This window comes from Danio aesculapii, chromosome 15 (assembly GCF_903798145.1).
Source record: "Danio aesculapii chromosome 15, fDanAes4.1, whole genome shotgun sequence".
Taxonomy (NCBI): Eukaryota; Metazoa; Chordata; class Actinopteri; order Cypriniformes; family Danionidae; genus Danio; species Danio aesculapii.
Window position 1 is genome coordinate 13,937,983 of NC_079449.1, and position 23,502 is coordinate 13,961,484.

General features: G+C 34.3%; 2 protein-coding genes across 2 annotated transcripts; both read right to left on the bottom strand.

Moving 5' to 3' along the window:
- Positions 1-662: 662 nt before the first annotated feature.
- LOC130241801 (lysosomal thioesterase PPT2-like) lies at positions 663-14,993 on the bottom strand. The gene is made up of 9 exons (XM_056473761.1): positions 14,920-14,993; positions 14,657-14,825; positions 9,368-9,521; positions 7,973-8,068; positions 4,860-4,967; positions 4,694-4,777; positions 4,463-4,547; positions 1,012-1,066; positions 663-847 (listed from the first exon to the last, which is right to left on the bottom strand). The coding sequence occupies exons 2-9, from the start codon at positions 14,804-14,806 to the stop codon at positions 704-706; spliced, it is 876 nt and encodes a 291-aa protein (XP_056329736.1). The 5' UTR covers positions 14,807-14,825; positions 14,920-14,993; the 3' UTR covers positions 663-703.
- A 2,997-nt stretch (positions 14,994-17,990) lies between these two features.
- On the bottom strand, positions 17,991-22,918 carry LOC130242180 (lysosomal thioesterase PPT2-like). The gene is made up of 8 exons (XM_056474204.1): positions 22,685-22,918; positions 22,096-22,249; positions 20,490-20,585; positions 20,293-20,400; positions 20,122-20,205; positions 18,901-18,985; positions 18,428-18,482; positions 17,991-18,287 (listed from the first exon to the last, which is right to left on the bottom strand). Exons 1-8 carry the CDS (start codon positions 22,829-22,831, stop codon positions 18,144-18,146), a joined length of 873 nt encoding a protein of 290 aa, XP_056330179.1. The 5' UTR covers positions 22,832-22,918; the 3' UTR covers positions 17,991-18,143.
- Between the last annotated feature and the right edge of the window lie 584 nt (positions 22,919-23,502).

A 23,502-nucleotide genomic window follows, 5' to 3' on the forward strand; every position in this document is an offset into this window, starting at 1 on the left:
TTCAAACTTATAAATTCTGACTGAGGACATGAGCTGGCCAGTTTATCATTTAAAGTACAGGCTCAAATTTTAATGTTTTTTTAGTTGGTTTTTAATAAGTTTTAAAAGATTCCTAATTGTTTTATTATAAATTTGTTTTATAAAAATAAGTATTTTTCATACTTTATTCAACATTTTTAATATAAAAATTCTAATCCTAACATTCTTTATAAAACTAATAGCTCAGTTTAAACACAAATTCCTAAATAAACACTCTGGTAAAATATTATGGTAAGCAGTTTGACAATTTTAGGAAATATTTTTGATGCATTCAAAAGTGTGGTTATGATCACCATCCGACATGCTAATTAGCAAAGATTAGTGCTTAAAATGTCACTAAAATGCAGTATTTGAACCTCACAGTTTAATATAAGTAGAATAACTGCAAAAAGTTAAACTTTTCAATAGGCTAATAAAATTTATTTAAATTATTTCTCAACTCAATATTATACTTGCATTTGAGACTATAAACAGAAAAGATTATTTTATATGCCACCATATAACAAAGTAACTTCAAACTTTTCTTATAGAAAAGAGATCCACAACACAACATCATTTGCTGAATTTATTATCAAAAGTGAACATCTAAGATTATCCATAAGAACAATCACTCACACACATGATTGTGCTTAAGAAATGATTTTATTTTATTTTTTTCTGTAGATTATGTGAGCCACTTCTCTATGCACTTCTGGTAGACATTGTAGTCTGAATGCCAGGACGTATGTTTAACACCAGAGATGACACACTTCTCCACGGCACCTTCTGAGTTCAGTGTTTTCAGGCCAAAGGCATCACTTGCATAATACTAGAGAAAGGGGGAAATGGTTAGCATAAACCAAACAGTACCAGCAAAAATGAAGCATAAACAAACTGAGCTAATATTGAATCCTTTATCATGACCAGAGAAAGTATGGATATTTCAATTAAAAATATTACTATTTGCCGTTTAGAAGAAATGCATTCACTTACATCCTGATATTCCATATCGATCACCGTTTCGTCACTGTCGTAAAACCCAAACATGCTGTGCAGAAAAAAGAAATAGTTCAAAAAGTGATCAGATGAATGTTTTATTCACAATCTGAACGCTAGAGATAGCAAAGTCTCTGTAAAAAGGCAACACATAATCCTATAAGACCTTCTGAAGTTCAAACGTCACTTTAAATATTTCTCACATTCATTCCAGTCTGCTACACAGCCACAGATTAACCCTTTAGGAGCACAGAAAACAGTCAAGCGGCAAACTTTAAACCATTGAAAGAGCCATTTAAACAATCAAATAAGCAGTTTAAAAGCTGCTTTGAATTATTAACTAATTACAGTACATATTTAGACGTTTACTGTATGATTTGTTTAATTCTTAAGCTTCTTTCAATCTACAGTGCATTAGAATAACTACTAGAATCATATTCTTAATTTCAGCTTGTCCTGTAAGGTAAATGATTCGGTTTAAAAATTTACAGTTGTCCAATGGGACTCCAAATCCATCATGATCCTACAGGATAACACAAAAGACGATGATCAACTTGATTTACTTGGGCTTTGATCTGGAGTTAATAAGCGCATGCACATGAAGGCGGGACATCAGTAGCAAACAGCAAATCACGTGCCTTCAAACAAAGACACTATGATTGACTCCTCTTGAGTTAGTTAGCACAATTCACAGCCAACGATTTTTAGAAAAGACTAAAAATAAAAACAACAACATTTATTTAGCAAGACAAAAGCTTTTGTTGTTTAAAAGATAAAATCTTGTTTTTTTTTTTGTAGTATGGTTTATAATTTGTAGGTATACAGGGGCTCAAATTTAAGATAATCTAATCTTGATTTAAAAAATTCTTGTAATTAAACAAATTGTTCATTGATTATAGATAAATTATACAAATCTAAAATGATCAATCCTCAAAGTCAGACAATTTTTTCCTTTTGCAAGCATTTTAATATATAGTGACCATTCATTTGTGGAAGAAAACCTCACATCATCAGATATGTCACTTTGCTCACAGCTGATTGGTGGAATCTCAGTTTGTGATAACCAATCCAAAATGAGCAGTGCAAGATACATGGTGACAGAGTGATTACAGTCAATCTGCTTTTATGCTACCTAAAAACCAGGATTGGTACAAACTAAACTGGCTGTTCCAGATAATCCAGCTTCATGATATTGCGTCCTGAACAGTGTGGGGGGTAACGCGAGTTACATAATAATATTACTTTTATAAGTAACAAGTAAAATAACAAATGACTTACAAAACGCAGTAATAATATTAGAGTTAGTTTAATTAATTAGCTTTTAAAAATAAACTGCTGAATTAAACTTAGTCACAATGAATTACGCAGTCAATGAGAGAATGTGTTCATTATTTTGAACGCAGCAGAGAAAATGAAAAGGGGATTATAGTCTTAATGGACAGTGGTTTTACTTAAGACAAACTACAAAAGTAGCAAACACAATGCTTTAAACTTTCAATAATCTGTATACGGCATGTATAGCTCTGGACTCAGGAAGTTCTCAGATAACATTATCCTATTTTTTTTATGTGTATTTTTAAAAGGTAAATAAAAGGTTATACAGTTTGTTGTTAATTGCAGAAATCCTCTATAGAAAGAAAAAAAAACAAGAGCTGAAAGAGATCAAGCCTCAGCCAGGTCAGAAAAAGTAATCCAAAAAGTAACGTAGTGCATTACTTACTATAAAAAAAGTAGTTACTTTTAACTCAGTAAGTGTAACTCAATATTGTAATCTATTACTTTCTAAAGTAGCTTTCCCCAACACTGGTCCTGAATATACAAGAGTCAAATACTTCCACCCTATATAGTAGCTGCAGTGGTATGTCGGAATTGGTACTCTTAAAACAGTAACTGAAATGTGTTTGGATAAACTACTACTATTTGAGATTCTGAGGGGCTCAATTTACTTTATTAAATCATCACTAGGGTTGTGCAATATTCATTCTGATCACATGGTTTTTGTTTAATATGAAATTAAAATGAAACATTTTTAAAATGTTACTTTCAGTCTGTTAGTTAAGTATATCTATTAGATAATGTGCTCCAAAGCAGTGACAATTTACGTTTAGAAAATATAAAACTGATATAAACATCCAAAGCTTGCAGTTTGTCACTTCCGCCTAAATGGATCAATGATTTTTCACGTCAGCCCATATTGCAGTTTCTCTTCAAATCTGGACCAATCAAATGCTTTTTAGTATCTGACACGCCCCCTTCAAGACACTTCTCATTTTATGCGCTTGAGCTCAACCACTCTCACTGGCAGAGCTGTGATAAAACAAAAAGCTATTGGCTGTTCATTTAAAAGGGGAGGAGCTAATTTTTTTTGTAATTTACTAGTTCTTTAAAGGTTCCGTGTAGTGCTTTGAAATGTGCATTTTTCGATTCGATGTTTGACGTAATCTGAACTGAAGAAAAAAAAAAATTCCAGTTCAGATTACGTCAAACATCGAATCAAAAAATGCACATTTCAAAGCACTTCACGGAACCTTTATTTAAAGAACTAGTAAATTACACATGTTGGGGGTAACTCATTACAAGTAACGAGAGTTCCGTAATAATAATACTTTCGAAGTAACGAGTAAAGTAACGTATTATTTTAACAAATTAAGTAATAATATTGGAGCTATGTTTTAAAATATGTAAGGCTTGTTACTTTTTTAGTTGAGTTAATTCACTTTTAAAAAATAAAATTGCTGAATTAAAATGATCATAGTCAAGTTGAATGCTGTATACAATGAGAGTACGTAGGAACCGACAGAAATGAAGACAGCAGAGCCTTACATTTTCGCGATGGAAATATTCTCATTTTAAACACATGGAAGAAAAGGAAAAGAGGATTATCAGAGTGGACATTGATCTTACTTTGACTAAAAGTGCAAAAGTAGCAAGTGCATTGCCTTAAACTTTCATTAATCTGTATATATGGCATGTATATAACATTATCCTGTATTAATTTTTTTTAAATGTAAATGAAGGTTATAGTGTGTTGTTATGTTCAGAGCTCCTCTATTTAAAAACCCTGCAAGTTCTGAAAGAGATCAAGCCTCAGCCAGGTCAGAAAAAGTAACTCAAAAGTAACGTAACACATTACTCCCCATAAAAACTATGTAACGCATCTAGTTACCCTTTTGGGGAGTAACTCAATATTGTAATGCTTCATTCTGTAAGAATAAATGACTGGCTAAATGTGCATTATGCCTTACGGATCACTCAAATTGGCTAGATAGTAAAACTAAAGCATTTTTGTACCAATGTAGTATCTAACAGGCAAAAAAGCCTGAATTATAGAGCTTGTATGAGCAGAAAAGCATCTTTATGAATTTATCAGAAAAATCTATCTGGTATTTTTAAGGTGTTTAATGTGTGAATGATTCTCAGGTAAACTTAAGGTGCTATTTGAGGAGACCTTGACTGCCATGGTGTAATTACGCCATCATCTGGTCCACCGATCAAAACCAGCTTCTCTATGTGTAGAAAATGGTTGCGCCACTCTGCAAGAAATCAGAAGCAAACAAAACAAGTCAAGACTACAGAACTGAAAGTGCACACACACACACACACACACAAGCCAAGCAAAAGCGGTCATCTGAGCAGCACATAAACACCAGTTACAGAGAGTCGGGTCTTCTTTAATTACCTGTTGAGTTATCATGGTTTACTTCACCATTCAGCGGGGCCAGAAAGACGCTGGTCTTCAAGTATCTCTCTCTTTGATGTGGATCTACAAGAAAGAAATGGATGCATATTATTAAATGCAGACTGAGTAGATCAAGTTGTTGTATGAAAGTGGCACATCTACTTACCATTCCAGTAGTTGCAGATGGATATTTTTTGTCCAAATGAAGTATAACAAACATGGTACAGTCTTGACTTGATGAATATAGGGAAAAAGTGTTTAAAATAATTTGAATCTGTAAAAAAAAAAAAATAATAATAATAATAATAATAATTACATGGAAAAAGGATTTACTCATTTGCAGGAAATCTAATTTCTTATATAAAAACACTTTCAACATAAAAACAAGACAACATACAATCTACAGTGCATACGAAAGTATTCATTAGCGCTTCACTTTTTACACATTTTATGTTACAGCCTTTTTCCAAAATGGATTAAATTCATTTATTTCCTCAAAATTCTACACACAACACCCCATAATGACAATGTGAAAAAAGGATTTCTTGAAATTGTTGCAAATTTATAAAAAAAATAAATTAAATTAAATTAAAAATAAATAAATAAATAAATAAATTCTCAATATTTTGTTGATGCACCTTTGGCAGCAATTACAGCCTCAAGTCTTCTTAAATATGATGCCACAAGCTTGGCACACCTGTCTTGGGGAATTTTTGCTTATTCCTCTTTGCGGTACCTCTCAAGCTCCATCAGGTTGGATGGAAAGCGACGGTGTACAGCCATTTTCAGATCTCTCCAGAGATGTTCAATAGGATTTAGATCTGGGCTCTGGCTGGGCCACTCAAGGACATTCACAGAGTTGTTGTGAAGCCACTCCATTGATATTTTGGCGGTGTGCTTTGGGTCATTGTCCTGCTTGAAGATCACCTCCCTGACTAAGGCCCTTCTCCCCCAAACACTCAGCTTAGATGGCCCGGCCAGCGCTATGAAGCGTCCTGGGGCCTCATGTATGAAGACTTGCATTGAATCATACTAAAACATTGCAAACGCAGTAAAAAATTCTCATGTATGAAACACTGAGTTTGCGGAATCCCACGCATATTTTCTTTGTACATCTGAATTAACGTGAAACTGAGCGAGCGTGCACGAGCGCAAACCCCTCCCTGCCTCCTCCCCTTAATAAATATGGTAATGACTCTACTTTGAGCTAGTTGAGTGATTCCCACCCATCACCGTTAGATTGACAGAGACAACATAACTAAAAAGGGCGGAAAACAACAGCGTGAGTGGCGTAGCTCATAAAGCGCACAGCAACATGTTTTGACACGATTGATCATGAACCCGGTTCGAATGCAGCGTCTGATAAACTCATTCTTTTTTTCCCCCACTACATATCAGATTTTGCCTACTCTTCATCATGAGGAAGACAAGTAGGAATCATTAATAAGTGTGTGTATTATGTTAAGCGCATTTGAGCATCAAACTTTATTTGCACATTTACTGAATGGAAATGTTTCCGATTCACGTATGCAAATTCGTCTTCAATGGCGCCTTTATAGCAATGTGAATGCAGTAGAGCGCTCCGATTACATTAGGAAAAACCGGTGATCGCTGCAAATTGCGCTTTAATGTTTGGCTGGTCAACTGCATGGTATGGAAACCCTATATACCTGCTAGACATGTGGATGATCTCGTCCCATACAGCTGCCATTGCACGGCTCAAAGATACTTTGTTTTCTTTCCATTGGCGACTCCTAGAGGCAATTGTGTTAAATTGCACACTACAAACACACACAAGAAATGCACGTACGCCAGACATGAAGTTGGTGTGGACCAACGCACATTCTCACGTTAATTTCATCCATAGTAAATCTAAATGGGAGTGTGAAATCAGGCGTATACAACATTTTTGTGCGTACGCAGCGTTGATACATGAGGCCCCAGGTGGTTTCAAGCATCTTCCACTTACGGATGGAGGCCACTGTGCTCACTGGAACTTTCAGAGCAGCAAAATTTTTCTGTAACCTTCCCCAGCCTTGTGCCTCGAGACAATCCTGTCTCTGAGGTCTACTGACAATTCCTTTGTCTTCATGCTTGGTTTGTGCTTTGACATGCACCGTCATCCCTGAGACCTTATATAGACAGGTGTATGCCTTTTTCAAATCATGTCCATCCAACTAAATTTACCACAGGTGTACTCCAATTAAGCTACTGAAACATCTCAAGAATGATCAGTGGAAACAATGTACCTGAGCTCAATTTAGAGCTTCATGGCAAAGGCTGTGAATACTTATGTACATGTGATTTTTCAAGTTTTATATTTTAAATAAATTTGCAACATTTAAAAAAATATTATTTTTTTCACATTGTCATTATGGAGTATTGTGTGCAGAATTGAGGATATAAATTAATTTAATCATAAAACAATATGGAAAAAGTGAAGCCCTATGAATACCTTCCAGATGCACTGGAGAGTGGCCCTGCCCGAGCCCAGACCTAAGTACCAAAGTCTCCAGATACAATCTAATTTAAATTCATAAGAATTTATGTTTGATCAGATTATGTCATACAGAGTTCTATTAAGGGTTAAATATCAAAGCTCAGGGTTTCTGCAGGGTTCACAAAGTTAAATTTAGGACTTCAAATGCTAAGAATTTTCTTTTTTTCAGAATATCCCAGTTAGGGCAAGTAGAATCTTCTTTTAAAACATGGTTAATGTAATTCATTTAAAAATACAACAACAACAATTGTTTGTTTTTAATCAATAATATATTTTGAATACTTTTATTAATTAATTTTCAAAATTACCCATTCACAAACCTATAACCCTTACCAAGAATAGAACAAAATATAGCTGTCAATTATTTCAGCCTACAATAATAATAACAATAATAATAATAAAAAAAAATTTACAGGAAAATTAAGACCTGTTAAAAAAAAGAAAAGCTTTGAGACCTACAACACAACAACATTTCAGTAGATTTAGGACTTTAAGGCCTAAATTTAGCTTTTGAGATTTAAGACATTTAAAGACTTAAGACCCTGCAAATACCCTGAAAGCTTGAAAAACTCTTGAGAGGAATTCCAGATACATATAAATATAAGCACCACAATTAAATTAAAACATCACATTTCTTCTCAACCACTTTCCCCAGCATGATGTATTTTAATATGATTGTTGTCTTAAGGAAAGGTTCAGTACTTCCATAACATACACCTCTTTTACAAAGGTCTAGTTTCTTTAATAAAAAGAAATATTGTGGTGTGGACTGCACTGACCTCCATACTGGCCAGCTAGTGGTGAAGACAGGAATACCAGAGAGCGAACATTGTGATGAGGAAGGGTAGCAAGAACTCCTCGACAGATCAAACCACCTGTGAAAATTATATAAAAGGAGTGAAGTTAAAGTTTGAGGATGGTAACGATTATTTTGAACTTTAGTCTATACTACAAGTGCGCCTACACTCTCAAAATCGGTCACTGGGATGGTAACTTTTCAAACAGTACATTTTTGTTTCTAAAAGTTCCTTAAAGTTTGTATAATACCTAAAAAGTACAAATATGTACCTCACAATAGCTTAAAAAAAAAATAAATAAATAAAAAGGTACAAAAGTGTACCCTTAAGGTACAAATGTACACCTGTACAGTACAAAAGTGTACTTTTGAAAAGGTACCACCACAGTGAGAGATTTTGTATCTTTATTTCTGAGAGTGTAATAAAGTGGCCAGTATGTATGCAGTGTAAAACAGGGTTGTCGCAATTCTGCAGCAATTTTTCACCAACTTAAAAGCGTACAAAACTTGCTCACTCAAACAACTATAGCAGCAATTGGAAAGCAGCTACATATATACTCCCAAGACTGTTGATTTTTAATTACTTAAATATGTGATTTTTAATAGTTAAATAATAATAATTTATTTGATTAAAAAAAATTTGTGAAATTATGACTTGGGTATTCATGACTTGTTTATTCTTTACACTAGGGTTGTACGGTGTACCGGTACTATGGTAGTATCGCGATTCTATGGCTCCAAAATAATGGCGGTGCCACTGTAGTTTGTAAACGGTAGTATCGTCATTAATGGATTATCTACAATAGATAATGTTGCATGTGGAAAAGTCACTAAAATGCTCACACGTCTGTGCAACAATAGACCGTTTTATTTTAATAGTCTGTGGAGCCCTTTAAGGTTTCACGTTTTCTGACGCTTCAAACGCACACCTGAATCGGTTCACTTTGGTTCCTGTCAATATGATTTAGTAGCTACAACGATCTCTTAAAAAGAAAGACTCACAAAATGAAATTTTGAATTACTATTCAAAACATCTATCATATAAAATAGACGTCTTTATTTGTTTTCCAATACAGCTTTACTTCTGCAAACTTGCTTTAAACCATTGATGCTTAAATACACTATGAAGTTCAAACCAAAACAACAGGATTATATCATCTACATTGCATGCTAATAAAAACTGTGTGCTTGCTACCAACGCACACTCTAAATGCAGTGATGCCACAGTTATGCCATTTTACAATGTATGGCTCCAACAATATAAGTGGTTTTTCAAAAGGCACTAAATTCTAATACAGACCCCAAACTTTTGCCAGTGAAGTGTATACCAAAGAGCTTACGGTGATGTTATTGCTTATGTGTTATGAGTTTCGATGACCTTGTGAAAAGCAGATGAGATGGACGCCATCTTCAGCGCTCTCCATAATGGGAGTGATGGCTTCTTTAAATCCTTCTACCTGTTCCCACATTGGCTTCACACTGGCAGTGTAGTCATACAGAGCTATTGTGGTCACACTGGTACCTGGATGAGACTGAAACAGGGTAAAGTGAGAAGTCGGGGAGTTTCATTCCAGATGCAAAAGAAGAACTGTGCTTAATATAGCGAACTGTAAGACAGATCTGAAACAACTAAAAAAGGTTTCTGCAACTGTTCCTAAAGGTGTTTTTCTGCATTTTATTGTAAAATGTTTTGACCCAAAAAGTTACCCATTCAAACGTGTTATTATAATAATAATAATAATAAAAACAATAATAAATTTCTCTAGATTTACGATACGTTTTGGTAATATGTATTATTTTTTATTTGGTGATCTACTGATTAAATTGCTCAATTTCCAAAATGTTGTATTTAGGAGGACTTATTTTGTTGCATAAAATAAAATTGGCATCTTTTCTGACTTTTTATATTAATTTAGGACAACACAATACTATCTTTTTAATTTAATAGGAGTAAAGAAATCAATACTTTGTTAAATCGTAATGAACGTTTTTTTTTTCCATAGATGTACATAAGGTTTTCCCAGTGATGCGTTGCCGCTGCGTAAAATATATGCTGGATAAGTTGGTGGTTCATTCCACTGTGGCGACCCCAATTAATAGAAGGACTAAGCTGAAAAAAAAAATGAATAAATGAATTAACGACATACGGTATACATGGATATACAGTCCATTCATTCATTCATCTTTGGCTTAGTCCCTTTATTAATCAAGGGTCGCCACAGCGGAATGAACCGCCAACTTATCCAGCATATGTTTCACGCAGCAGATGCCCTTCCAGCCATAACCCAACACTTGGAAACACCCATACACATATACGCTATGGCCAATTTAGCTTATTCAATTCACCTAAAGCACATGTCTATGGACTGTTGGGGAAACCGGAGCACGCGGGGGAAACCCACGCGAACACAGGGAAGAACATGCAAACTCCACACAGAAATGCCAACTGACCCAGCCGAGACTTGAACTAGAGACCTTCTTGCTGTGAGGCGATTGTACTACCCACTGCGTCACCGTGACGCCTACCGATGTGCTTCAGTAAAATTTTATTTTATTTAGTGAACTACTGATTAAATTGCTCCAAATATCCAAAATGCTCTCATTTAGGAGGACTTTTTGTTGCATAAAATAAAAATGGCATCTTTTTAAACGGGTTTATTTTCATTTTGGGAAGCAGAATTAATAACATGATAAAGAAATCAATATTTGTTAAATAGCAATAAAAGTCTCCAATTTTTTTCCATAGATCAGGGTTCATACGGTCATGGAAAACCTGGAAAAGTCATGAAATTCTGACATGGCATTTTTTGGAAAAGTGGTGAAAAACAGATATCTGTATACTTGAATATACTGTAGGTTATTTACTTCTTTTCTGTCCTTGGCCAATCACATACCAACATTATTAGTGAGGTGTAAGCATTATCTAAATCAATTTTACTTAGATAGAAATATTAACAAACTAAATAGATTGTTGTGTGTTTTACAATATGCTGTAATAAATAAATAAATAAATAAATAAATAAATAAATAAATCGTCATTGTTTTTCTCTTACCACACATATGAAGAGACATTGCATTAAACATTAGGTCATGAAAATTTACTTCAAAGTCTTGGAGAGATCATGGAAATTTAATAGTAAAAACGTACGGACATAGATGCATATATATTTTTTTGGGGGCTTTTTTTTTTTTATTATAGTTTTTGCAGACATGGAAAAACAAGGAACAGACAGACAAGCCTATCATGAAACAATAATAATAATAGGTGTAAAATGAAGCAAGGGAAAATGGTGACATACAAGACATACAGTGCTTAGCATATATAAGTACACCCCTCACAAATCTTATTCATATTAAAAAATAAAATAAATATAAAAAAAAAAATTTAAATCGAGAAGAAAAAAATTTAGCAGTAATATTTTGCTTGAATTATCTTTTAATTTCTAAATATATTTCGTGACTAAAATATTATTTTGCTAAATATATCTGTTCAATAAACAGGGTTTCTGCAGGTTTCAGGTCAAATTTAGGACCCTTTTAAGACCATTATGAATGAAATGTACGACTTATAAAGGCTTTTTTGTAACAGCCCGGTTGGACCAAAAGAATTGGAATTTTTTTTTTAATCAAATGCAGTCGTAAACTAGTTGAGTTGTGTCTAGTTGTAAACACTTTTTTTTTCAATGCGTTTCTTCTTTGTATGACAAGTTTAGCATCATCAGAAGTATATTTATAATGGAAAAAATTACAAAAATATTTGTTTGCTTTTTGTCCTAATTAATAGAGTATAACTCTTATTCAACCTAATGTGTTTCTGTTATAAAACCTTGTTTCATGCCTATTTATAAATATTATGTCCACTCACACTTCTGCAAATATTTTTTTGTGTAAATGGAAGATCATGTAAAGGAATATTTATTGCTGTTATTGTAACGAGGAATTGTTTTTAGTTTTCTTTTCCTGATTAGTGAATTTATTTAAGAGATTTTGATGTAAAAATGTCTAACAGCTGTTGTGAATTGTATCTCTTTGCAATAAAAACTTAAATATTTATATATTAAAAATTATTTAGATGGATTGTTGGTGATTGGATGGGTGTCTTTTAAAATTAAGACCAGTTTAAATCTAATTAAGACCTAAAACACAATATTTATGTGAATTTAAGACTTTAAGCCTTACATTTTATTTATTTATTTATTTTTTTTTAACTGTTTAAGACCCTGCAGACACCCTGATAAATCTATGTAGTTTAAATGCACCAAAATACACTGGTTATATTCACTGAGAAATGGATATGGGGTGTACTTAATTATGCTGAGCACTGTATATGACCTACAAAGGGAAAGAGCAATGGATGAATCATCTTACAAATCTTCAGAAATTAAACAGCACTATTAGTTATGGGGTTTTAGGAAAAAAAAAAACTGGATCACACATTTTATCAAATTTAGCAGAGTTCCCAGAAGTGGTTTATCTAATTATTTCCAAATGTAAAGTGGAGGTGAGTCCAGGAAGCCAGTCACAAAAAAAGAGGCCTAATATTTTTCGTCCAGAAACAAAGGTCAACTTTCTTAGCTATGATCACGCCATACTAAACAGGTACATTTCCAGAAAATCTGACCAGCCAAAAATTGCTATCATTGGGTCAGGGAGTAAAACACAATCATAAACCTTAGCAAAGAACTGAAATATTTCCAACCAAAAAAATGTGAATTTGAACAACCAAAAAAGATTGAGGTCTTATATTCGCACATTTATTCAGTGACTCGCGCCATATTGTTTATCATGGTACTTTGAATATTCGATCTGAAATTACAGGTAAATACGACTTAAAAAAAACCATTAGCACTATTTATGTATTTGACTGTGAACAATGTTGTACTCTGATAGTCATTGGCTGCTAATATACAGTAGTTTCATTATTTAGAATTTGCCATGAATATTTTGGTGAAATTATAATAGTACACACAAAAAGAAATTGCGTTATTTATTTAGCCTAATGGTTGAGTTGAAATAGTTTGGAGCCTTGTTGGGTTATTTTTAACCTTTATTGGGTTATTTATTAATAACTCAACCAGTTGGGTTAAATATCTGGAGCCTTGTTGGGTTATTTTTTTTTTACCTTTATTGGGTTATTTGTTTAATAACTCAACCAGTTGGGTTAAAATTTTTACATTTCAACAGTCAACTGATTTAACTGACACAGAACAGCTGTATTAATATGTGTAGGTAATGTTGTTTTAGGATTGTAAAGTTTAAGCTCTAACACAATATTTAAAAAAAAAAATTAATCAAATTACCTCTCGGTGTGGTGTTTTTATATCCGTTTCACCAGCACTAATTTTTGATGATACAAATGTGCGCTTCACAGTCGATCTATACTAAACAGGTAAAAACACTTAAGTGTCTGGAACTTAAAATAGAAATAAAGCATTTTCAATATTTTTGAAAACTGCATGTTATTTATTTACACAGCCATAATACAAAATTAATAGTAGTAGCAATAGTAATACCAGAATGAAGAAAAAAAACATTTAATCAAAATAACCCAATGCACGGTGTTAAAATAACCCATAGTTGGGAAAGTTCTGTAATAACCAATAGTTGGGTTATATGTTAGGGTATTTTTAACTGAGTAAGCAGAAAGCCCGGATGTGTGAATATAAAACCAACTTTACCTCACTCCAAAAAAGATGTGCTAAAGGACCCTCAGCAGCTTTATAATTGTCGCATGAGGGGAAAACCGAGGGATAGAATTTACTAAGCTTCGATTTAGAATAGTGAAGTCTGTGTAATACTTTGTACTTCTGTAGATCAGAGTATAAACAGGAATCAGAGAGTGAAATTCAATACCTTTTAAGACCTTTTCATACATTAAGACCTTATAAGCACTTTTCAACCAAAACCACTGGCGAGATTTTAACGTGTAGTATATTTACTAAATATTAAATGTAAGTAATTAATCCAAAACTAAAACATTATTCATATAATGAATAAAAATCTATCAAATCTAGCTAATTCAGCAGGTTGTGCCTATAGAACTGCAGAAATAATGGTGTTGCCTTGATTACTGCAGTAAACAAAGCAGCATGATGTCAAATGTTGTAGGATTTCATAAACTATACAGCATCCTGATATTCGCAGATTAAATTCAAGCAAACTTTAGGATACAACCATAAATTGCATAATCAAAAATGATATAAAATGTAACATCTTGCAAAATAGCATTGAAGACTTTTTCAACACTTTTAAGTTCCTTAAATTTCTCTACATTGATTTATCAACTTTTAAAGACCCCACGGACATCCTGTAGAGATTTTTAGCAATTCACAAAAATGCTGTTTTAAAAACACATTTTTGATCAAATAAATGCAATGATCTTTATATATATATATATAAAAAAATAAAAAATAAAAAAAAAACCTACACCCCCCCCCCTCCCCCCTCCCACACTTTTAAAAACCTGTCAGTTTCCAAACCACACACACTTAAGCAATTTCTGGAAAGCACCAAAATATTTTCGGTTTGATTTTACATTAGATTGACAGTTAGTCTTCTACTTCATGCAGATGAGTACATATATAATAGCTATAAAATGTACACACACACGTACATGAAAATAAAACAAAAAGTAAATATTATGACAACGGTAAAGCAAAATTCTTACCTCGTTAATAAAATTGGTCAACACCTCAAACTGTGCAGGTCCATCTAATAGCCCGTGAACTATAATCACTGGTCTGTACGCCATGACGGCTGAGGGCAGCAGCAGTAACACAGCCCAGATAAAAACACATGGTCTGCAGCCATCAGTCATCGCGACAACGACCTATAGTCTGAAATTAAACATTAATATTTATTTATTATGTTTAATAACAATAATTTTAATTAGCCAAAACTATATTTTGAAACCAATAAAACAAGACTGACCTCAGCAAGACGCTCAAACCTGCAGATTTGGGCTTCAGTCGCATTGATACAGCTGTAAGTTGTTCGCATGTGATGTTTTGTCACTTGAGGTGATGCTTTTATAGGCCGCTTCCTCTTTTGGCCATTTGATGTGGTAAATCAGAAGAAACGCAAGTGAAACGCAAGCATTTCACATTATTGAAGTGAATATTTGACTGTTTTTTGTTAGTATTGACTCGAGTGCTCACGAAGACTTCCAACATTTTTATAGGCAAATAGCCTACATCGTTTCAATTAATAAATGTTTTTTTTTTGTTTAGCAAAATATAGATAAATAAAAATAAAATATAGATAAATACGTTATTATATATACGTATGTCATATTCATGTCCTTTACGACGTTTTAACTTTACTAAGTGCATGCGATATAGATAACTGGGGGAAAATATTATGACTAAATTTCAAGGAGAACACCGGGTTTAAAAGTCACGCATACTAAAAGACTTTTATTTTGACAGCAGTCGTACGTGATCGCGTACCGCAAACTATGTAGGATTTAAATCTCACGTCTTGGTGGAAACGTGACTAAAACAACGTACAGAACTAAACACCCTACAAAACATCTAGAAGATATTTTTAAGTATACTTTTGGGAATCAGAAAAACAACTCATGTTGTAAACATAACTCACAGACTCGCGCCCCTAAGTTAAACGCTTTTATATATTATTAGCTTTATTTAGTATAATCTTTAAATACACAACGGATGGTTATTTTAATAAATATTTAGAAAATCTCATTGTTAAACCCCAAAGGGATCGTGAAACCTCGCTCACGTGACTTAGGTACTTTTCACAATACTCTATTATTTCATGTCCATAGTACCAAATCATTTAACAACAGAAAACAACCACAAATTTACACCCAGTTGACATTTCTACACGCTTATTTTGTGTCCATGGCCAGGACACCTCTTGTTGTTGTTTGTGACTTTTATTTTGACACATTATCTTGACCCGGACGTTGTGTTAAATGTGTGAAAAAGGGCGTGTGGTGGATTTGCAACCTGTTTGCTACTAAAGTTTAACGATTAAAATATTAATACATTAAAGTTTTTGGTCTATAAACCATAATACTGCCTGCACAAGGTGCGTTGAATTTCATAGGTGCAAATCTAAAATACAGGGCGGCTCAGTGGTTAGCGCTGTCGCCTTACAGCAAGAAGGTGGCTAGTTCGGGTCCCGGCTGGGTTAGCTCGCATTTAAATGTGGATGGGAGTTTGCATGTTCTTCCCGTGTTGGCGTGGGTTTGCCCCACAAGTCTAAAGACATGTGGTATAGGTGAATTGAATAAACTAAATTGGCCATAGTTTATGAGAGTGTGTATGGATGTTTCCAAGTGCTAGGTTGCAGCTGAAAGGGCATCTGCTGTGTAAAACACATGCTGGAAAAGTTGGCGGTTCATTCCGCTGTGGCAACCCCTGATCAATGAAGAGACTAAGCCAAAGGAAAATGAATGAAATCTCCAAAGCACGACAATAAACGAAAACACGTGTAGTGTTGACCTGCTGTCACCACTGATCTATAACAGACAAGTCATTCTATATGGATCAATGGCGGTCACTCGGAGTGTTTCATGTAACATTAGCTTCCTCTAAAATAAAACTGCTTAATTTCTTAAAATATGAAGTTCAAGTTGGTGTGTGTGTGTGTGTATATATATATATATATATATATATATAATTTTTTGCTCTTAATTTAGATCCCCTAAGGAAAGAAGACTAAACAAACAGTTTTCTTATGTAGAATGCACTTTCAGAGTTTTTACAGTTTATATGAATGTTATTTCTAAATGTTTATTAAATCTCATTTCAGCTACAGACTCCTGGTAAACATGCAGATTTGATGCATGTACACTTTACACAAAGAACTTAGACAATCAATACTTCAGTAAAGAAGTTTATTATAACTATAGAGTAAATAAATTGGTGCATATATTCTCTGCCTCCTGTTGTTCAAAGCTGAACGACTGCTGCACTTTCTTTTACATCAACATTGAAAATTGTTATGGCTTGTCGCCCCCTTGCTGATCTGACCTGCATTCTGGAGGATCTATTGGTTTTTTTAATTTTTTTTTTTAGATTTCACTCAACTGATTAAGTCCTTATACATTATTATTGGCATTCCAGCTTTGCTAATTAATATATTTTGGAAATTATGCAATTTGTTTAAGACCCTTTGATGAATGCAAAAGTTAAAAACTGCATTTAGCGAAAGAGATTTGTACTTTTAAACCATAAATGCTATGATCACTTGAATAAATTGAATGCATTCATGTTTAAAGTATTCCCTTCTAGTTGTTTTATCACCCCAAACTTTGAATAGTTTAATAAATGCATGCAGCCAGTAGAAACATCTCAACTTTTAAATAAAGAAAATAAGCCAGCAAAATGCTTGATTTGTAATGAGACAATTGGAGTTGTAAAGAGAAACGAAACACAGACATTTTAATTGGCAGTATCCACAATATACAGATTTAAGGACCACAAAACTACAACACCTAAAGTTTTCATTACACACCCTTTAAATTTTTCACTTTTCTTGGAGAGAGGTCTGGATGCAGACTTTGTGCAGTTGGCCTGCATGCAATGCTTTTTAAAGCCCACCCCTAACAGTGACGTCACTAGCTACATTGAGTGCATCGTGTTTGACATTGCATCTCTGAGATATGCAATCTCAGCTCGCATCGTCACAGCTGCATCCAGATACTATTGGCCTCCCTTTTGTTGTTTAGTACAAAAATGCACTTATATTAGTAGGTTCACCACATTTACAGTGTATTTAATGTGCTTTGAATTCAAATGCCACTTTATTTAAAGAAAAATAAATAGTGTTTACTTGCGATGCACATAATGGATGTTTATTAAAAACATGTTATGTAATATCAATTGGTCCAGAGCGTCGACCTCAATACAAATTCAGATTTGGACCTTTTAACATATACATTGAGAACTCCTGATATAGGTTTGTAAATAAATCAGTTTTGTGCTGGACTGACATGACTTTAGACTGGTTTTACACAAATAGGAAACAGCTCCATTTCACAATCAATTTATTATCAGGTGTAAATGAAGATTACATTGCAGAAAAGATCTTGGACCAGTAGGAGAACCATAGTCTACACAGAACATGATTGCACTTAGGATTGTGCTTTTGCTTGCGAAGGAATTTTTTTTTCTTCTGTAGGTTTACGTGAGCCACTTTTCTATGCATTTCTTGTAGATTTTGTAGTCTGTAGTCCAGGCATCATGGTGAACACCAGGGATGATACACTTTACAATGGCTTTTCTTCGGTTCAGTGTTTTCAGGCCAAAGGAGTCACTAATATAATACTGGAGAGAGGGGGAAATGGTTAGGATAAAAATCAAAACAACACCAGCAAAAATGAAGCATAATTTAAACTAATAATGGATCTTAAACAAGTAGAGAATATTGTAGATGTCTTAAGTAATATTAAAATGCATTCACTCACATCCTGATGTTCCATATCCATCACATTTTCATTGCGGTTGTAAAACCCGAACATACTGTGGGGTGGGGGTAAAAATGAACACATCAGAACCTTAAAGCTAAAGATAGCAAAAAAAAATATATATCCTTTATAATTAAATGAAATAATAATAAATAAATAAATAAATCCAGCAAGACCTACACACACACACACACACACACACATTAATTTCGGTCTTCTGAACAGACAAAATATTGGCCCTACAAAACAGTCCTGGCAAACTTTGGCTTACTGCCAGGACAATAAAAAAAATAAAAAAAAACACACACACAAACACACTTTAGAACTCTTGTTGAAATATTAAACAAAAGAGATGGTTTACAGTTTGATTTCTCAGAATCTTTAAAAAGATTAAATGACATTAATGATAATTTGGAAAGGGAAAGACTGAGTTTAAATGTGTGAAAGAGGCTTGGGGTGATTTTTGTAGAGACCTTGATTGCCATGGTTTAATAGTGCCATCATCTGGTCCGCCGAGTAACACCATTTTCTTTATGCGCAGAAAATTTTTGCGCCACGCTGCAAGAGAACACACACGTCAAGGCAACAGCACTGAAAGTACATACAAACCCACACAAAAGCAAAAACGGTTATCTGACTTGCACATAAACTCCAGCTACAGATGGTCTTAAGATTAGGTCACCACAAAGTGAAAATTATTAAAACAGGTGCCTCATGTAAGATTGATTTTTTTTTTGAAGCATAAAAACAAAATGTTAGCAGATATTTAAGAAACATGCCAAGTGAACATACTTGTTTATCTGACAAATAATGCTAAAGTCAGTCATTTTCTCTCTATTCATCTATAAAAAAAAAAATAAAAGTGGTTTGTGTCAGAATGTCTGTCTTTGTATTAGTCTCTATAACCAACTCACTGCCAATTTATGCACTGATATTTCTGCACCTCTGGCTGCCTTGGTCTCATTTCAGCCACCACATCTCATTTCAGTTTAAGACTCTAAAATGTATGCGGCCATGGCCTGAAAACACGACCTCTTAAATCTACATTAGGTCAAGTAACAAACAACATAAATATTACATATGTAAACATGAGCAAAACAGCATACATGGTAAAACAGTGTCCTAATAACGCACAAGATTCCAGCGACAAGCTATTTGACGGTTCACACATGATAGAAACATTAAATTCTCCAACAAAACGGTAAGGTTTATAAGGAGAAGGAAAAAAAGGAGGGAGTTGTCACAGGAGTGGTTGGGTGAAAAAGTGTTTTGAATTTGAACTGCAGTGCCTAGTTCAGCCGCTGGGTGTCAATCTTACATACATTAACTCACCCTCATGTCATCCCAATCTTCTGAGACATTCATCTACCTTCAGAACACAAATTAAAATATCTTAGAGGAAATTTGAGAGCTCATCCTTCATATAAAAGTATCAGTCCAGAAAAGGAACCAAAAACATTGTCAGCACATTCCATTTGACTCCAGTGGTTCAACTAGAATCATATTAAGCTTCTTTTTGAATGTCTCGGGACCACTGCAGTCTATGGAGGATGGAGAGCTTTCAGATTTAACCCTAGATATATTCGTGTTGTGATGAACGAAGGTCTCAGTGAATTGGAGTGACATGAGGGCCATTAATTAATTAAATTAATAACAGAATGTTAGTTTTTAGGGTGAACCAATAATGTAATTACCTTTTGTGTGGACAGTTTCTACTTCTCCATTCAGCGGGGCCAGAAAGACGCTGTACTTCAAGTACTTTTCTATTTGATGTGGATCTAAAAGACAAAGCAACAGATTCAATGTAATTAAATGTGGACCGAGTGGTGATCAAACGGTTGCATGAAAGTTTCACACCTACATACCCTTCCAGTAGCTACAGGTCGATATTTTTTGTCCTTTTGTAGTATAACAAGCATTGTACAGTGTTGACTTGATCAATGAAGGGAAAAACTTGCTGATGTAATTTGAATCTGTAAGAGCACAGAGAAAGCACTCATGCATGTGTATGAGGTCTAGTTTCTTAAATGAGAATAAATATTGTGGTGTTAACATCACTGACCTCCATACTGGCCAGCTAGTGGTGAAGACAGGAATATCACAGAGTGAACATTGTGATGAGGAAGGGTAGCAAGAACTCCTCGACAGATCAAACCACCTGTGAAAAATTAAATAAACTGAGTTTGAGGTTTGGAAGATTTCCATCCCTGTTAAATAAATAAAATACAAGTTATTCAAAATTGCAAGAATGCAACCATTACGGTCTTTAAAAATAAATATACAAATAAATAAAACAGCCTTTTTGAGCACATGTTGTAAAATCTGTCAATGACTATTAGGATTTTAATGGTATTTACTTGTCAAAACCGGGGGCCCTCATGAATAGTGAAACACTCCTGTACTTCACATGCAAATATTAAAAGGGCACCTATGTTACCCCTTTTTTCAGATTTATTATGAATCTTTTGTGTCTCCAGAATGTGTCTGTAAAGTTTCAGCTTAAAACACTCATCAGATTCTTTTTTTTATTATACCTTTTATATAAAAGATTCTATTTAATACATTTTTGCACTGGGTGGCGGTTTTGCTGTACTGCGCCTTTAAGGCTAGTCCTCCCCGCCTACCGTTTCTACGTGCCTTAATCTCCTCCCTCGGCAGTGTCAGACAACAAACAGACAAAGGAAGCAGATGTCAAGTAGCGTTTGTGAGAAATACTACAGTAAGAACTTTACCAATGAGTATTTGATGCATTTGCTGTGTTAAGTTACAACGATGAGTCACACACAATGTCGTTACAAAGTTCACACACACATACCCAGCACGGACACGATACGCACATACAAACAGACAGCGCATGTTTAGCTTTGCACTCTTTTTGCACGCAAATGTGACAGGATACAGGTTAATCCTCACTGCTGTATGGATATCTTATGTTAATGTACAAAATAAACCTGATTTAACGTCCACAAACCGGGATTGAAGCATCTTTTATAATTGTTCTGACACGCGGCTGTGCTGATGAAGTAAAATCGCTGTAATTCATTACACACATGCTCTGTTTTAAAACATTTTAAACTTTTAAAACTCATTCTTCTTGAACACATTTAATGATGATTGATGATCCTAGCATGAACTGAACAGACCTTTTATTCCCGGTTGCTTTGCGCACAGCTGGTCTTGTTGATATGATTATACACGTGACTACCGGGACATGTTACGCAGGTGTCAATCAATTAGGTGGGCGGGGGGACCGCACTCCTACATCAAGTTGCAGCCGGTCTGAAAAACGCTCCAATTGGTCCACCGTTTTTATGTTGCTAAATTAAAAAAAAAAAAAAAAAAAGGACTCGGTGTGTTTATATCACCCCAATATGACGGTCTATACACTAAACCTACACATATTTCTGTCCAAAAAGCTTGAAAAGTAGATTTTTCACCATAGGTGCCCTTTAAAATCTAACCATAAATATGGCTAATTAACTCCACATGTTAATTTATTGCCCTTAATTATACATTTAGATAAAAGGTTCCACGTAAAACATATTTTTAACATGCAGCTTATTTACGATCGATCAATAGATAGATAGATAGATTCAATGCTTGGGCCCCATACCTGTAATTGTATAGGGCACTTAAATCACTAAGTCCACCCATGCTGGCTATTTTACCTTGTGAGTAGCAGATGAGATGGACACCATCTTCAGCACTCTCCATAATGGGTCTGATGGCCTCTCGAAACCCATCCACCTGTTCCCACATTGGCTTCGAACTGGCATTGTCGTCATACAGAGATATTGCAGTCACACTGGTACCTGGATGAGACTGAAACAAGGTAAAATGAGAAGTTGGTGAGTTTTACTCTAGATAAAAGAAGAGCTGTCCTAAATGTAGTGAACTTGAAGTATTTAAGTTCAGATTTTGAGGGATGTTAACAATAACAATAGTTCTAAAGTGTTTGCTCTTTTACATTTTTCGTGTCCATAGATTCTGAGAATCCAAAATTGTCCACATATTGATAAATAATGTTATGATAGCCGTTTTAACGTAGAGTTATAATTGAATTGCATCTTGTGACAGTTATGAAATAGCTTGACAACAAGCAGGAAATGTTCATGGACCAATAACATGACCACATTGACATGGTCTATAAACATTATGAAGCCATTTCTGTGTGAGCATGCAAGGATGAACATTACAATAAAGGCAAAAATGTAAGTTAATAATAACATGGGTGGAAAAAATACAGGAGATTCTTACCCGTTTAATATATTTCTTTAACGTCGCCATCTGTTCAGGTCCACCAAACAGCCCGTGAACCAGAATCACTGGTCTGTACGCCATGACTGAGGGCAGCAGCAGTAACACAGCCCAGATGAAAACACGCAGTCTGCAGCCACCAGTCATCGCGACAACAGCCTATAATCTGAAATCAAACATTTAGATGTTTACTGTATAGGTTTAACTAACCAAAAATATATTAGGCATCCAATAAGACAAAACTGACCTTAGTCAGACGCTCCACCTGCAGATTTGGGCCTCAGACGCTTTGAAACAGCTGTAAGTTGTTCGCATGTGATGTTTTGTCGCTTGAGCTGATGCTTTTATAGGCCGCTTTCTTTATTGCCAAGTTGATGTGGAAGAAACGCGAGTGAAACGCAATCATTTCATATTATTAAAGAGAATAGTTCACTATTTTTGTTATTGACTAAGATTGGCCAGAAAGACCTCCAACAACTTTGTAGAGTTCCATTGTTGCAGTTATCAAATAGTTGTATTTCTAACGTATGTCATATTTAATATACGCCTATATTAACAAAAAGTGCATGCGATATAAATATCATTAAAATGTGGTAAATTTCACTCTATATTCTATCTAGAGTTTTGTTTTGAATCGCAAATAATTAAAATAAATTATCCCTTATCTAACAGAATTTTGCAGAAACGAGAAACATAAACATAACTCACAAACTCGGGCCTCAAACGTATTTAGCTATTATTTTTTTATTTATTTATTTATTTTTTTGAAAATAATAAATTATTTTGATCAAACATTGAGAAAATCCCATTGTAAACCC